The sequence below is a fragment of the Bubalus kerabau genome, chromosome 19, assembly GCF_029407905.1.
Source record: "Bubalus kerabau isolate K-KA32 ecotype Philippines breed swamp buffalo chromosome 19, PCC_UOA_SB_1v2, whole genome shotgun sequence".
Lineage (NCBI taxonomy): Eukaryota > Metazoa > Chordata > Mammalia > Artiodactyla > Bovidae > Bubalus > Bubalus kerabau.
In genome coordinates this window covers 31,497,852-31,515,294 of record NC_073642.1, presented here as the reverse complement: position 1 = coordinate 31,515,294, position 17,443 = coordinate 31,497,852, and the positions used below count along the sequence as shown (strand labels likewise).

Sequence of the window (17,443 nt, the reverse complement as noted above, 5' to 3'; positions counted from 1 at the left end):
GTACAAGTTTTAGTTCATTTTTCTAGTCCCCAGTTTCCTGAATGGTCAAACCAGATAAAAATCACAACCCCTTAAATTTGAGAAGCATAAGTATTTTTCTGTAAATCATCTCATTTGATTGTCCTAACCCAGGGTGTGTGTTAGGTGAGCCCACAGGGAGGAGAGGAAGGGGGAAAGAGGAAGTGGTGTGGGTACCTGGTTCTCTTGGAGCAAACTCCTTCAATTTTTTAAGCATCTATTTCCTCATCTGAAAATGGGAATTAATCATAAGCTCTCATGGGTTTATAGTGGAGATTAAGTGAGATAATGCAGGTAAAGTACTGTGATATAACATAAAATATATGTTTGGTCTTTGTCCCCTGTTTTAAAGCCTTTAAAATTTGTAATTTTCTGAGTGGTAGGGGGAGAGGAGTGTCTTTTTTATTCATAATAAGCTGCTTTCAGCTACATCTGAATTTATGCTAACGAGGTGAGTCATGAAGGATGGGGGCTGGTTATGAACGGAACCAACCAAGGGACTAGAGGACTGGAACTTTCAGCATCACTCCTGCCTTCTGGGGAGGGGGAGGGGAGGGAGATTGATTTAACCACCAGTGGTCAATGATTTGATCAACCATACCTACATAATGAAGTCACTATAAAAGCCCTAACCAAAGAGGTTCAGGAGCTTCTGGGTTGGTGAGCAGATCCACATGCCAGGAGCATGGTCCTCTGCAACTCGAGACAGACAGAGCTTCGGTGCTTAGGCCCCTCCTGGACCTCACCTTATACGCTCTTCCTCTGTTCATCTTTTATTATTATACCCTTTATAATAAATTAATAAACATAAGTAAGCATTTCCCTGAGTTCTGTGAGCTGTCCTAGCAAATTATAGAACCCAACGAGGGGGTCATGAGAACCCCCAACTTACAGCCAGTTGGTCAGAAGCACAACTTGGGACTTGAGGCTAGCATCTGAAGTGGAGGCAGTTTTGAGGGACTGGGCCCTTAACCTGGGGGGTCTGCTCTAGCTCCAAATCAGATCAGTCGCTCAGTCGTGTCCGACTCTTTGCGACCCCATGAATTGCAGCACGCCAGGCCTCCCTGTCCATCACCATCTCCTGGAGTTCACTCAGACTCACGGCCATCGAGTCAGTGATGCCATCCAGCCATCTCATCCTCTGTCGTCCCCTTCTCTTGCCCCCAATCCCTCCCAGCATCAGAGTCTTTTCCAGTGAGTCAACTCTTTGCATGAGGTGGCCAAAGTACTGGAGTTTCAGCTTTAGCATCATTCCTTCCAAAGAAATCCCAGGGCTGATCTCCTTCAGAATGGACTGGTTGGATCTCCTTGCAGTCCAAGGGACTCTCAAGAGTCTTCTCCAGCACCACAGTTCAAAAGCATCAATTCTTTGGTGCTTAGCCTTCTTCACAGTCCAACTCTCACATCCATACATGACCACAGGAAAAACCATAGCCTTGACTAGACGGACCTTTGTTGGCTCCAAATAGTTAGTGTCAAATTGTTTAATGTGAGGGGAAAACCCCACATGTTTAGAGTCAGAATTATTGAGAGTAGAAAGAGTTTTCTTTTAAATACTTAATACTCAATAAATATTGGTTTTTATTATACACTGCTAAACAGTACAGCAGGAAGGATATGGATTTGATCGTCATTTACTGATCTAAAATTCTGATTCCTAAGTATCAGATCACTGACTGAATATGAGAGGCAAAAAGAAAGGTACTCCAGTATTCTGAGTTTGGGTAACCTAGTTCATTCACTTAGTAGACATTTATTAAGTCTTTTATATGTGCCAAGCCCTGTGCTAAGAACTTTGCATTAATCGCTAAGAAATCCTCACACTTACTCCTTCAAGTAAGTGTTACAGGAACTGTAAGATAGGTGCTACTTCACCTTCACAGACAAGGAAACTGAGGCACAGAGAAGTTAAAGATGAACATAAGAATGATACAAATGAGTGATACAAAATTCAGAGACCTAGTTTGGAGAGAATAGATAGCTCTGTAGGTAGGTTGTTAAATGGTTTTACATATATATTCTCATATATATCAAAAGAGATAACTACTAAAAAGGTGTTTGAATGGCCAGGGTTCTAGACTTGAGTCGTCCACAGAGAATGGAGAGCTACAAATGACACGACTAAGTAAATGACTATTTACTGTTCATCACACTAAGGGAGACATGACCAGAAATCAGTGAAGGAAATACAGTGTATGAATAAAGTCAGGTTTACATAAGCTATGTTCTCCAATATTATATATTCATATGAAAAGAAACATAAATGGTACAGGATTTTAAAATATCTGCTTGGGGTCTTTCTTGGTATCAGCGTGAAAACTATTTAGATACCTCATGAGTTAGTGGCCTTGTCTGGGTGTCTTATTTGCTTACTTGCAGTTCCAGTGAGTGCTGGCATCTGCCTCTGGAGTTTCAGTTTCAACTGCCCTCTCAGACAAGTTAAAGCTTTCTCTTATGAATACTACATCTGTTTTCTCCTGAGGCCTCTTAGTGTGTGCCTTATTTTCTCCAGCCTTTCTTCTAGGATACATTAATTTGAAAATATTTTTAAAGACCATGGGAAAGGTACTATACCAGTGTAAGAATTGATGAAAGACAAAAAAACAATGTACATGGTTTCTGCCCTCAAATAGCTCTTAGACTAGATGACTACACAGCCATCACCCATGACACCAAGTGATGTGCTGTACAAAAGGCAGAGTTCAAAGAGATTCTGAACAATGAAGAGATGGGAGAAGGCTTCCCAGAACTGGTGATACGTTAACTAGGTCTGTATGTTGCATTCACTTATCTAAAATATGTGAATATGTCTGTACATATATAGTCCTTTGAAAGTTAAAAAAAAATCATTGATCTTGAGAGATTATTTGACTCAAAATATCACTCTGCATGTTTGATACACAAGGCAAGTGAAACCCATAGAAAGACATGCTTTCTCATGCAGTACTTTCTTAGGTTAAAAAAATGGTCATGAAATTATTAGAAGACCTTAGTGGTTACATGTGCATTGATATGTTTCATCAATTCATCTTTAACTGTGCAGGAAAACCCTTTATGGAATTAGATTAGGTCCTATTGGTTCTTTGTTACCCAAGTTAATGTGAATTTTTATCTAGTCACATGGAGATCCCAGATTCATAGGACTTGGCAGTTTGAAACCAGATTTCTTCTACAGCTTTCTGGCCCATGTCAAACATTTGCTGTAAGTGCTTCCACCCGGTTTTTGCAGTAATCATGAGATATTCTTCATTCTCTGGGTATAGCTGGCAAGAGTATGCAGCTAGGACAAGTGACTGACAAAAACGACTGCATACAAGTAGAAACAAAGCACCTCTCTCCACAGGAGTCAGTGGGACCACACTTTCAAACCCAGCAAGGACATGGCCTCCTACTTGTATAGGAGTCTTGCTTTCAATCATCATGTACATGATGGTGATCGCCACTTCAAACACATAGTAACCGTAGCTCATGTCATCAAAATCTAAAATCCCAGACACCTGATATACGGCATCTCCAAAGGCTGACTCGCTGGACACTATTAAAATGTTGTGGTCGTTAAGATCTCCGTGATTGATACCTGAAAGGAGAAAAATTAAGCCAAGTAACAACAGGTGTTTAATACCCTAGTTCATTCTCTTTCCATTACTCTTTCTCAGATGGTGATGGTGGTTGTGTCACTAAGTCATGTCCAACTCTGCGACCCCATGGACTCCTCTGTCAGTGGGATTTCCCAGGCAAGAATTTTGGAGTGGTCTGCCATTTCCTTCTCCACTTTCTCAGGTTTGGGCATTCAAATAATTTGATGAGCAATCAGAGATAAAGAGCTAAACCCTCTTTTTCTTGAGAAATAAAACAATTTCCTCTGAAAAGGATAAAAGCAGTTAATTTTGGTGGTTGCTTTTGCTTTTCATCAATACAAGGACAGAAGAGGGAGACTGTAGTCATTGCAAACACCTAATTTTGGCTCTGAGCCAATGAAAATTGAAATGTTTCATCAATTCATCAAAAATGAAATGTTTCATCTTTAAGTTCTTTACCCTTTACTTGTCTAATATATATAGATATATGCATATATACATTCATGTTATTATAAGAAGCAAAGAGTCCTAGAATGGACCAGATGTGCCTTTATTTTAACCTAGAAAAGAAATTTCTGATGACAAAGTAATTCTGAATTTCTCTAGTCTTCTGATAACTGGAATAGATGATGTTATTTTAAGTCAGTACCACTCAAAGTGGGGGCCTGTGGATAGTGCTGGCCCACAAACTGTTATTAGTCTGCATGAGAATAAAAACAGACATTGAGACTGTTTTATTTTTCATCAAAGAGTATGACGGGGCCTTATCTCATTAACAGTATAGCCCAGTTTGGGTGTTGTCATACTCGCATGGTAAATCATGTGTGGTATGAGCCATGAACTAATCTTGAACAGTAGGGCCAAATGTATCAGGCTGCAGGGAGTTGGGAGAAAAACCCAAACTTGTCTTTTACCATGGAGAGTTTGAGAAGCACTAATTTAAACCACTGAGTGAGGATTGGGAGGAGATGGTGATGTCTGTGCACACTGTCACGTACTTTATAATAAGTGCATGATACAAAGTCCAGAATATTAGCTTTTAAATATAACACTGATTTCTTCTCTATGACTTCAGATCAGATCAGTCGCTCAGTCGTGTCCGACTCTTTGCGACCCCATGAATCGCAGCACGCCAGGCCTCCCTGTCCCTCACCAACTCCCAGAGTTCACTGAGACTCACGTCCATCGAGTCAGTGATGCCATCCAGCCATCTCATCCTCTGTCGTCCCCTTCTCCTCTTGCCCCCAATCCCTCCCAGCATCAGAGTCTTAGGGTTGTGTAAATCACGCTTAAGTGATGTAGCACAGTTGGTGGACTATAGAAGCAATGAATATTAGTGTAAACTACATGTTTCTGATATGATGGTGGGCAAGAATCCCTTAGAAGAAATGGAGTAGCCATCATAGTCAACAAAAGAGTCCAAAATGCAGTACCTGGATGCAATCTCAAAAATGACAGAATGATCTCTGTTCATTTCCAAGGCAAACCATTCAATATCACGGTAATCCAAGTCTAAGTCCTGACCAATAATGCTGAAGAAGCTGAAGTTGAATGGTTCTATGAAGACCTACAAGACCTTTCAGAACTAACACCCAAAAAAGATCTCCTTTTCATCATAGGGGACTGGAACGCAAAAGTAGGAAGTCAAGAAACACCTGGAGTAACAGGCGAATTTGGCCTTGGAGTACAGAATGAAGCAGGGCAAAGGTTAATAGAGTTTTGCCAAGAAAACGCATTGGTCATAGCAAACATCCTCTTCCAAGAACACAAGAGAAGACTCTACACATGGACATCACCAGATGGTCAACCTTGAGATCAGATTGATTATATTCTTTGCAGCCAAAGATGGAGAAGCGCTATACAGTCAGCAAAAACAAGACCGGGAACTGACTGTGGCTCAGATCATGAACTCATTTTTGCCAAATTCAGACTTAAATTGAAGAAACTAGGGAAAACCACTAGACCATTCAGGTATGACCTAAATCAAATCCCTTACGATTATACAGTGGAAGTGAGAAATAGATTTAAGTAAGAAATAGATTTAATCTAGAAATAGATTAGATCTGATAGAGTGCCTGATGAACTATGGATGGAGGTTTGTGACATTGTACAGGAGACAGGGATCAAGACCATCCCCAAGATAAAAAAATGCAAAAAAGCAAAATGGCTGTCTGAGGAGGCCTTACAAATAGCTGGAAAAGAAGAGAGGTGAAAAGCAAAGGAGAAAAAGAAAGATATACCCATTTGAATGCAGAGTTCCAAAGAATAGCAAAGAGAGATAAGAAAGCCTTCCTCAGTGATCAGAGCAAAGAAATACAGAAAAACAATAGAATGGGAAAGACTAGAGATCTCTTCAAGAAAATTAGAGATACCAACGGAACATTTCATGCAAAGATAGGCTCAACAAAGGACAGAAATGGTGTGGACCTAACAGAAGCAGAAGATATAAAGAAGAAGTGGCAAGAATACACAGAAGAACTATACAAAAAAGATCTTCACGACCTGGGCCACAGGACTGGAAAAGGTCAGTTTTCATTCCAATCCCAAAGAAAGGCAATGCCAAAGAATGCTCAAACTATCACACAATTGCACTCATCTCACACGCTACTAAAGTAATGCTCAAAATTCTCCAAGCCAGGCTTCAGCAATACATGAACCATGAACTTCCAGATGTTCAAGCTGGTTTTAGAAAAGGCAGAGGAACCAGAGATCAAATTGCCAACATCTGTTGGATCATCAAAAAAGCAAGAGAGTTCCTAAAAAACATCTATTTCTCCTTTATTGACTATGCCAAAGCCTTTGACTGTGTGATCACAACAAACTGTGGAAAATTCTGAAAGAGATTTGAATACCAGACCACCTGACCTGCCTCTTGAGAAATCTGTATGCAGGTCAAGAAGCAACAGTTAGAACTGGACATGGAACAACAGACTGGTTCCAAATAGTGAAAGGAGTATGTCAAGGCTGTATATTGTCACCCTGCTTATTTAACTTATATGCAGAGTACATCATGAGAAACACTGGGCTGGAAGAAGCACAAGCTGGAATCAAGATTGCCGGGAGAAATATCAATAACCTCAGATATGCAGATGACCTAGATAGCATATTGAAGAGCAGAGACATTACTTTGCCAACAAAGGTCCATCTAGTCAAGGCTATGGTTTTTCCAGTGGTCATGTATGGATGTGAGAGTTGGACTGTGAAGAAAGCTGAGCGCCGAAGAATTGATGCTTTTGAACTGTGGTGTTGGAGAAGACTCTTGAGAGTCCCTTGGACTGCAAGGAGATCCAACCAGTCCATTCTAAAGGAGATCAGCCCTGGGAGTTCTTTGGAAAGAATGATGCTAAAGCTGAAACTCCAGTACTTTGGCCACCTCATGCGAAGAGTTGACTCATTGGAAAAGACTCTGATGCTGGGAGGGATTGGGGGCAGGAGGAGAAGGGGACGACAGGGGATGAGATGGCTGGATGGCATCACCAACTTGATGGACGAGAGTCTGAGTGAACCCCAGGAGTTGGTGATGGATAGGGAGGCCTGGTGTGCTGCGATTCATGGGGTCGCAAAGAGTTGGGCACGACTGAGCGACTGAACTGAACTGATGCAGATGACACCACTCTTAAGGCAGAAAGTGAAGAAGAACTAAAAAGCCTCTAGATGAAAATGAAAGAGGAGAGTAAAAAGTTGGCTTAAAGCTCAACATTCAGAAAACTAAGATCCTGGCATCCGGTCCCATCACTTCATGGCAAATAGATGAGGAAACAAAGGAAACAGTGGCACACTTAATATTTTTTGGCTCCAAAATCACTGCAGATGGTAACAGCAGCCATGAAATTAAAAGATGCTTACTCCTTGGAAGGAAAGTTATGGCCAACCTAGACAGCATATTAAAAAGCAGAGACATTACTTTGCCAACAAAGGTCTGTCTAGTCAAGGCTATGGTTTTTCCAGTGGTCATGTATGGATGTGAGAGTTGGGCTATAAAGAGAGCTGAGCACCAAAGAATTGATGCTTTTGAACTGTGGAGTTGGAAAAGACTCTTGAGAGTCCCTTGGACTGCAAGGAGATCCAACTAGTCCAGCCTAAAGGAAATCAGTCCTGAATATCCATTGGAAGGACTGATGGTGAAGCTGAAACTCCAATACTTTGGCCACCTGATGCGAAGAACTGACTCATTGGGAAAGACCCTGATGCTGGGAAAGACTGAAGGCAGGAGGAGAAGGGGATAACAGAGGATGAGATGGTTGGATGGTATCACTGACTCAATGGACATGAGTTTGGGTAGACTCTGGGAGTTGCTGATGGACAGGGAGGCCTGGCGTGCTGCAGTCCATGGGGTTGCAAAGAGTTGGACACGACTGAGCAACTGAACTGAATTGAACATGTTTCTGATATGGGGATTCATCATGATTGATGGCATGTCATAGTTTCACTGACAATATTTTTTCTTCCCTAGAGGTTCATAAAACAATTTGATATTTGTACAGTGAAACGGTATTTTAGAATCAATGAAATAAAGTATTTCATGAATGCAATCTGTATATGTGGAAACCTCTCTCATTTCATTACTTTTTTTCACATGTCCAGTGGCCTATTAAGAAATGATACAGCTACTTAGTGCTTGGAATAAAATAACAGAAGTAGCTGAATTTGAGAATTAATAAAAGGAAAGAGTTCTGATCAAGATGGCAGAGTGAATTCATACTTTGATAACCCCAATATACATATCAATGATAAAAGTAAAAAAGAGAAATCAATCGATATACAGCCAGCCTCAAAACCAAGACAGATTTATACACTACAAACAGAATAGAAATGCCAAGCACAAGTGAGCAGTCAGCAGGAATAAAGCCACAGGCTTGCCTATTGTGTTCCAGAGCAGCACTATGCTTTCCCCTTTGAGAGAAGGAACTTAAAATGCTACCTGCTGGGTGGGAAACACGCTCACCACGTGCAACTGGAGGCAGTGAAGAGGGCCTCGTAACTCATAAAAGCAGGGCCAGACCTGCTACCAGCCCACTGCTTAGACTACTGCAGTTCCAAGGAGGGAGAAGGACAGAAATATAGCCTTGAAACCCAATGCGAAACCTGGGTGCTATGTGAATATATCCTGTGCCCAGTTACTGAAGTTACTGAAGTCTTTGGTTTAGTGTCTATGGTCAGTTTCTTGTTCTTGCTCATGGAAACTTATTTCCCTGTGTGCTGATATAGAGTATGGCCCAAGGCAGTTACTGTAGAAAAGCAGTCAAGAAGAACTTCTAAAATGGAAAAATACAATGAATAAATTAAGAACGCAATGGTTGGGTTTAAGAGATTAGACATAGCTAAAGAGATTCAATAAACTACAGAATAGGATAGAAACTTATCCAAATGCAGCATGGGCAGAGAAAAAGAGAAGGTAATATACGCAGAGGATTCAATGAGAAGGCGTAATATGAGCTTAATTGGAGTCTTAAAAGGAGAAAAAAAAAGGGATAAAGATGCAGAGGCAAGAATTTTCTATAAGTGATGAAAGACAATGTTCACACACAGGTTTGAAAATCCCAAGTAAGGTAAAAAAAAAAAAAAATCTGAAAAGCAACTCAAAGGAGAAAAAGACACATTATCTTCAGAGAAACAACAGACTGAGAGCTGGCCTCTCAGCAGCGATGGAAGCTAAAAGACAGTCGAATTCTAAAATTCTAAACCCATGAGATCTAAAATTCTATAGGCTGTGAAAATATCCTTCAGGAATGAAGACCAAATAAAAACATTTTCAGACAAAATCAGAGAAAGTTTACCATTAGAGAACTGCATTAAAGGAAATTCAGAAAGATGTATTTTGGGCAGGAAGAAAATGATTCCAGACAGAAGGTTTGGGGTGCTGGAAGATAAACAGTGAATTTATAAGTAAATCTAAATAAACTTGACTCTAAAACAAAAATAATAATGTTTTTGGTAGTGAAAATATATAGAATGAAAGTCTACTAAAACAGTAGCATATGAGTCAAGAAAGAGATAAATGGAATTAAATTATTTTAAGGTCCCTGTATCAGACTTTGATAAGTTGAAGTAGCATGTTAGACTTTATAAGGTAATCATTCAAAGTATATAATTTTCTGGAGAGAGAGAAAAAAAGACAAAAATAATTAGCACAAAAACAATTCACTCAAAAGAAGGGAGAAAGAAAAGAAAAAATGTGAAAGAGAGAAAAAAATCAAGTGAACAAAAAATAAGATGGGATAGCTATATAATGTCAGATGGAGTGGATATTAAGGCAAAAAACAAGATAAATAAAGAAGGATACTTTATATTGATAAAAGATTCAGTTTTCTAATAAGATGACAATTCTAATTTTAGGTGCACAGTGCCTTGAAATATATAAAGCAAAATCTGACAGAAATAAAAATAAAAATAGGCAATTCACAGTTAGAGTGGGAGATTTTAAACACACTTGTTTTGATCATTGTTAGAGCAAGCAGACAAAAAGGTAAGCCAACGGTATAGAAAATTTAAACAACAAGATTAATAGATTTGACCTACTGGACATATTTGTACCCAACACCTACTGAATAAATTCTGTTTAGCATACAGGGAGCACTTAAAAAAATTACCAAATGCTTCATTATGAAGTAAATGTTAAGAAATTTCAAAGTACTGAAATCATATAGAGCTGTTCTGCCCCACATGATAGCCATTGGTCATAAGTTGCCTTTTAAATTCATTAAGATTAAATAAAATTGAAAGTTCAGTTCCTTAGTTGCACTAGCCAGATTTCAAGTGCTCAGTAGCCACACAGAAGCTATTATATTAGATAGCACAGATACAGAACATTTCCATTGTTGAAGAAAATTCTACTGGACAGCACTGATACAAAGGCTATTCTCTGACCATAATGCAACAGTAGAAATCAACAGTAAAAGGATAACTAACATTTTTATCACATATATCTTTTATTGGCCTATATAAATGGAGAGATAGACCAATGTTCATGGATTAGATTACTCAATCTTATAAACACACACATTTTCTCCAAATATATATATGTATTATATGTATTCAGTCCACATCTAGCCAAAATCTCAACAAAATTTTTCTTTAAACATGACAAGCTGATTTCAAAATTGATATGGCAATGTAAAAAAGACCAAAAAAAAAGTCAAGACCCTCTTAAAGAAGAACAAGAAAATGCAAGGACATGTTTTATCAGATATGAAGACTTTAAAAGTCCAAGAAATTAAGATAGTGTAGTAATTTTTAGGGATGCTCAAAGATTCCAGTTATCTTCCTTCCAGGAACATGCTGGGTTGTCAGTTCCCTGTTTTCCAAAAGTTGTTAGCAGCAGGGTGGTATTTTTTGGCCACTACATGTAACAGAAGTGACATCACTTCAGGGCAGATGCTTTAAGATTCAGCATACAATCTGCTACATTCTCTTTGTCCATACCAATGTCCCAGCTGGTGAAAGTTTTATCAGTCTAAATCCCAAAGTAAGAATACACATAGCCCCAGTCAATCAAGACCTGCAGCTTGTGTTGGAACTAAACCTTTGTTATTTAAGTCCACAAGAATTTGGGGGTTATTTGTTACTGCAGCATAACCTAGCCTAGCTGATACACAATGTGCTATGGGTGCAGAGATAGACAAATAGACCAATAGAGCAAAATACAGTCCAAAATCCTATTTGATTTACAATAGAGCTGGCACTGGAAAATAAAGGGGAAAACATGGCTTTACAATAAACGTTGGTGAGAAAATTTATCAGCCTTAAGAAAAATCACACTGTATATAAAAATAAATTCCAGATGTATTATAGTCCTATTATAAAGGAAAAAAATGTTTTTTAAATTTTGGGGGGCTCCAAAATCACTGCAGATGGTGACTGCAGCCATGAAATTAAAAGATGCTTTCTCCTTGGAAGAAGAGCTATGATCAACCTAGACAGCATATTAAAAAGCAGAGATATTACTTTGCCAGCAAAAGATCTGAATAGGCACTTCACAAAATAATTTATCCAAATGGCCAGTAAATTGGGAACTACACATAAAAACCACAATAAGCAAACATCACACACATCAGATTGGAAGTCTGATGGTGCCAAGATTGTAGAGGAATAAACTCTGCTAGTAGTAGTACAAAGTCATAAAATTGTTTGGCATATCTCTGAAGTTGAATACGGACATGAACCATGGACCTAGCAATCCTACCCTTGAGCTCATGAAGTCATATACCCAAAGAACTCATGAACACATATACCAAGAGACACAAGAAGATTCATAGAGCACTGTTCTTAACAGACTAGAACTGCAAACAACTCAAATATCTTTGAAGAGAGGAATAGCTAATGTGTGGTATATTTATGAATCACGTGCTCTACAGTAATAAAAGTCACATGCGATAATGCAGTAATACTGCAGTCACATGCAATAATAAATGGTCACATGCAACAACATGGATAATCTTAGAGAAGTAATTTTAAGCAAAAAAAAAAAAAAAAAAGGCAGGGAGGAAGACACAAGTGACTATATACTGTAGGGAGACAGACAAGAGCAGGGAGACCAGTTAGGAGGCTACAGCAATAATCCTTAGTCTTTGGTGTTTTTTTAATGGCAGCCTGAGCCAACTAATACAGAAAGCAGAAGACGAAAGGATGTGCACTGCCTAGCCTTGGCTTTGCAAGAGACACCCCCTTTGACTAGTACTTCATGTTGGGTCAGAAAGCTCATTACACCCCAAAGAAATTGTTGCCCATGTACTTAAGGAGATATGCCTTGGCATGCTCATTGCAGCATTATATATATATATATATATATATATTCACTACTGTATCCCCACATTAAGAACAGTGCCTGGTATATAGAATGCACTACTCAAGCAATATCTGCTGAATAGGTGAATGCTCTTAATATAGAAAATTCTAGAATTGGAAAGGCCTTTAGACATTGACCACACTATCTAAAGTTCTAAATGACTTTGACCATCAATGAACAAATGGGGAAGAGCTCAGAGAAAAATGACAAGTTGCCACTATCAGGCTGAGAGAGGACCCCCGACTCCAGTCCAGACCTCTTTCACATAGTAAGTGTCTGAAAGTGACTTGTTGGCCATCCAGAGGAGTAGCTCTCAATTTTTTTTCCTTTAAATATATATATATATATATATATATATATATAAAGGAACCCACCTAAAAATCCATTAACAAGAGAATAGACTCCAAAAATTACATTCAAACAAATCAGAGTGTACACATACCCACACACACACGCACAATGGAATATTATTCAGCAGTTAAAACTCATCAACTAAATGAACTAGAACTACATCTGTTAAATGGATCAATCTGTAAAACATAATGTTGAATAAAAAATCAGTTTGCAGGATGATAATATACAGTGTGATGCCATTTATCTAAAGTCTGAAAGTATGCAAAATACTATAAAGGTAATTTATAAATACATATGTTATAATATTAAAGGGCTTCCCTTGTGGCTCAGCTGGTAAAGAAGCCGCCTGCAATGTGGGAGACCTGGGTTCAATCCCTGGGTTGGGAAGATCCCCTGGAGAAGGGAAAGGCTACCCACTCCAGTATTCTGGCCTGGGGAATACATGGACTGTATAGTCCATGGGGTAGCAAAGAGTTGGATACAACTGAGTAATATGAAAAGATGTATGCAAATTTAGTAGGGAGGGGAGAGGCAGAATCATGTAAATTTAGAGGGGCTTCAAATTTAGCAAGTTTAAGGGAGATGAAAGTATTATTCTTTAAAAGCAATAGGACCAAATATGACAAAGTCATTTGAAAAGACCCTAATGCTGGGAAAGATTGAGGACAGGAGGAGAAGGGGACGACAGAGGATGAGATGGTTAGATGGCATCACCAACTCAATGGACATGAGTTTGGGTAAACTATGGGAGTTGGTGATGGACAGGGAGGCCTGGTGTGCTGCGGTTCATGGGGTCGCAAAGAGTTGGACACGACTGAGCAACTGAACTGAACTGATTAAGATTGATAAAGCTAAGTTGTACCTTCATACTTTTCTGATGGTTTGAAATTTGACACTTTAAAAATTAAGAAATACACTTACTTGATTGGGGGGGCGGTACTCACATTCTCTAAAATGACTTAGACTGGTCATCACTTCGTCCTTGAACAGCTGAATGACCTGTTCAACAATCTCTCGATTCCGATTCTGGCCCAAGGCATAGAGGTATTTCTCCAGAAGAGGAACACTTTTCAGATTCCAGATGAAGTTCTCCCGATGAAGACTACTTAGCTTTGGGTGATGGAATTTCTAAATCAAAAGCAAAGAAACTCTTAGACTCTTAGACAGCACAAGCACTGCTGAGAGTTCTGCTGTGGGCTAGAAGACTACACCCTCTGAAGGGTGGGCCAGGTGGGCCTTGGGAAGAGGGCTGGCATTCTGTCATGGTCACTGACTTGCTTAATTTACCTTAATCCACAAAGTGGTCAAAATGTCATATTTGCCCAGGATCTCATAGTTTTGAGAGCACATTCCCCTCCCCTCACTGCCCATCCTCATAAGTGGGAGAAGGTAGGATTACCATCTGCAGACTACCAAAGGAATGGAAGCAGCTCTAAACAGATCTGCCCTGGGCCCCCGGTTCCCTGTCTGACTTCATCTTTGACAATGTTTTTCCACTCTCCTTCAACCACACTGACCCTGGCCTCCCTGATTTTCAAGGAACATTCCAGGCACTTTCCCACCCCTTTTGTATTTGCTGTTCCCTCCACCTGGGGATCCCAGGAATCCATATGGCTAGTACCTTCGTCACCACCAAGTCTTTACTCAAAAATCACCTTCTAGGTGAGGACTCCCTGATCACTCCATCTGTCCTCTCCAATATTTCATATCCCTCTTCTCTGCTTATTTTTTCTTCCGTAAGCACTTAGCATGAATTGCTAATATTTACCATGATTCATAGTTCAGTTGGTAAAGAATCTGCCTGCCATGCGGGAGACCTGGGTTTGATACCCGAGTTGGGAAGATCCTCTGAAGAAGGGAAAGGCTACCCACTCCAGTATTCTGGCCTGGAGAATTCCATGGAAATATAGTCCATGGGGTCGCAAAGAGTTGGACTCGACTGAGCAACTTTCACTTTCACATGATTCACTAACTTAGCTTACCATCCATTCTTGTTAGAATGTAAGTTCCACAAGGAGCAGGAGCTTATTTTTGGTCTGTTTTGTTCATTATTGTATCCCCATACTTAGAAATTACCTAGCATATAGAATGCAGTGCTCAAGCAATATCTGCTGAATAGATGAATGTTCTTAACATAGAAAATTCTAGAATTGGAAAGGCCTTTAGGCGTTGACCACCCTATCTAAAGTTCTAACTGACTTTGACCATCAGTGAACAAATGGGGAAGAGCTCAGAGAAAGATGACTAGTTGCCACTATGGGGCTGAGAGAGGACCTAGGTCTTCTGACTCCAGTCAAGACCTCTTTCACACGGTAAGTGTCTGAAAATACCTTGATAGCCACCCAGAGGAGTATCTCTCAAATTTTTTTGACCATGGCCTGCAGTGTGAAATATGTTTTACATTACGACCTTGCATACAGGCAACATATATACCTAAGGAAAAAAGTTTCTATGACAATACTTACAACCTTTAATGTGATGTATTCTGAGATTTTTTTTTACTTTATTCTATTTATTTTAAAATGTTCCTCTAAATTGACTTTAACACCCATTCTCATGACCTGGAGTCTGATAACCTCCCCCTTATGCTCCTGTTACCATTAAGATGTCTTTGTTAAGTGGTCATGTAGCCTTTGTTTGAATTCTTCCTGCAGGAGGTACATTTTTACCCTTATTGAAATGGCTCTGTGTTCTTCCTTTTGCTGAGCTAAAATCTGCTTCTCCCATAGTATCCATACCATGGGTTCCACTGTGACCTCTGGGGCTACAGGGAACAGGACTCTCCCACATGACTGTCCTCCAGACATCTGAAGACAGCACCTTTGCCTCTCAGTCTCTTCTGCAGAGTAAACCTTTCTAGTTCTCTCAATTCTTTCTCACATGGCACGGTTTTGAATCTCCTGACCATCTGATGTGTTAAATGTCACTGTAGACCACAAAAATATTCTGAAGAGTAAGCACTGAAAACACTGTTGGGAGCTGTGACTGCTGGAAAGCAGGTTTGGAAAGGAAACAATAATGGAGATGATGGTAGAGAGAAAAGAGTTTTGTCTTACACTTTTCATTACTGCTTGATATTTTTACCATGTGCACAAATTACTTTTATTTTCTATTAAAATTTTTTTAAGCTTATTTATCTGGCTGCACTGGGTCTCTGTTTCTGCGTGTGGGCTTTCTCTAGTTGCAGTCAGCAGGGGCTGCTTTCCAGTTGAGATGCTCAGGCTTCTCATTGCGCTGGCTTCTCTTGCTGCGGAGCGCAGGCTCTAGGTGCTGGGGCTCTGTAGTTGCAGCTCACAGGCTCTAGAGGGCAGGCTCTGTAGTTGTGGCGCATGAGCTTAGTTGCCCCACGGCATGTGGAATCTTCCTGGAACAGGAATCGAACCCACATCCCCTGCACTGGCAGGCAGAGTCTTAACCACTGGCCCACCAGAGAAGTACTACTTTCATTTTTAAAGAAATCAAATGTAAACACTCTTGTTGGGTTTCCAATGGAGCAACGGCCCGCTCAGGGAATACTGAGTCAGTTTCTAGAAGGACAGCACTGTTACCTGGTGCATCCTGCTTTGGTATGGAACAGTAGGAAGAACACTTGGGGTCTGTACTTGCAACCAGACAGAGCTGGGTTTCAACTGGCTCTATCACTTAATATCTCAGATCTTAGTTTCCTTAACAGTATCAATACCAACCTTACAGGGAATGTAAATTGGTACAGCCATTATAGAAAACAGTATGGAGGTTCCCCCCAAAACTAAAGAGTTGGCATATGATCCAGCAATCCCACTCCTGGACATATACCCAGACAAAACTATAATTAGAAAAGATACATGCACCCCTATGTTCATAGCAGCACTGTTTACAATAGCCAAGATATAGAAGCAACCTAAATGTCCATCAACAGAGGGATGGATAAAGATGTGGTATATATATACAATGGAATACTACTCAGCCATAGAAAGAATGAAATAATGCCATTTGCAGCAACAGAAATGGACCTAGATATTATCATACTAAATGAAGTAAGTCAGAAAGAGAAAGACAAATAGCATATGTATCACCTATATGTGGAATCTAAAATATAGTACAAGTGAACTTCTCTATGAAACAGAAACAGACTCACAGACATAGAGAACAGACTTGTGGTTGCCAAGGGGAAGGGGAGATGAGAGAGGGATGGATTGGGAACCTCGGGTTAGCAGATGTAAACTATTATATGGGATGGATAAACAATGAAGTCCTACTATAGAGTACAGGGAACTATATTCAATATCCTGTTAAGAAACCATAGTGAAAAAGAATATGAAAAAGAACATGTATGTGTGTGTGTGTGTGTATGTATAAATAACTCAATCACTTTGCTGTACAGCAGAAATTGACACATGATAAATCAACTATACTTCAGTAAAATTAAAAAATATCAACCTCATACTTATCTGTTGATAAACTAAGACATGAGGGGCTTTCCTGATGGCTCAGTGGTCAAGAATCCACCCACCAATGCAGGAGGCTCGAGTTGGATCCCCGATCCAGGAGGATCCCACATACTGTGCAGCAACTCAGCCCGTTGGCCGTACCTATTGCGCCTGCGCTCTAGAGCCTGGGAACCATAACTACTGAGCCCACGTGCAGCAACTACTAAAGTCTGGCGCCCTCTAGTCTGTGCTCCGCAACAAAAGAGGCCACTGCGAGAAGCCTGCACAATGCAATGAAG

At 39.9% G+C, this 17,443-nt stretch overlaps 1 protein-coding gene across 6 annotated transcripts in view; it reads right to left on the bottom strand.

Moving 5' to 3' along the window:
• Positions 1 to 17,443, bottom strand: part of HYKK (hydroxylysine kinase) — a 34,808-nt gene that overhangs the window by 1,998 nt on the left and 15,367 nt on the right. For 3 of the 6 annotated variants that reach the window (XM_055555814.1, XM_055555813.1, XM_055555815.1), the window contains 2 exons: positions 13,680 to 13,863; positions 1,596 to 3,595 (listed from right to left, as the gene is read on the bottom strand). In XM_055555814.1, the coding sequence (XP_055411789.1) occupies positions 3,135 to 3,595; positions 13,680 to 13,863 (645 nt within the window). In that variant the 3' untranslated portion in view covers positions 1,596 to 3,134. Of the gene's footprint in view, positions 1 to 1,595; positions 3,596 to 13,656; positions 13,864 to 17,443 lie in introns of those variants that run through there. The other 3 variants (XM_055555816.1, XM_055555817.1, XM_055555818.1) reach the window with 3 other exon arrangements.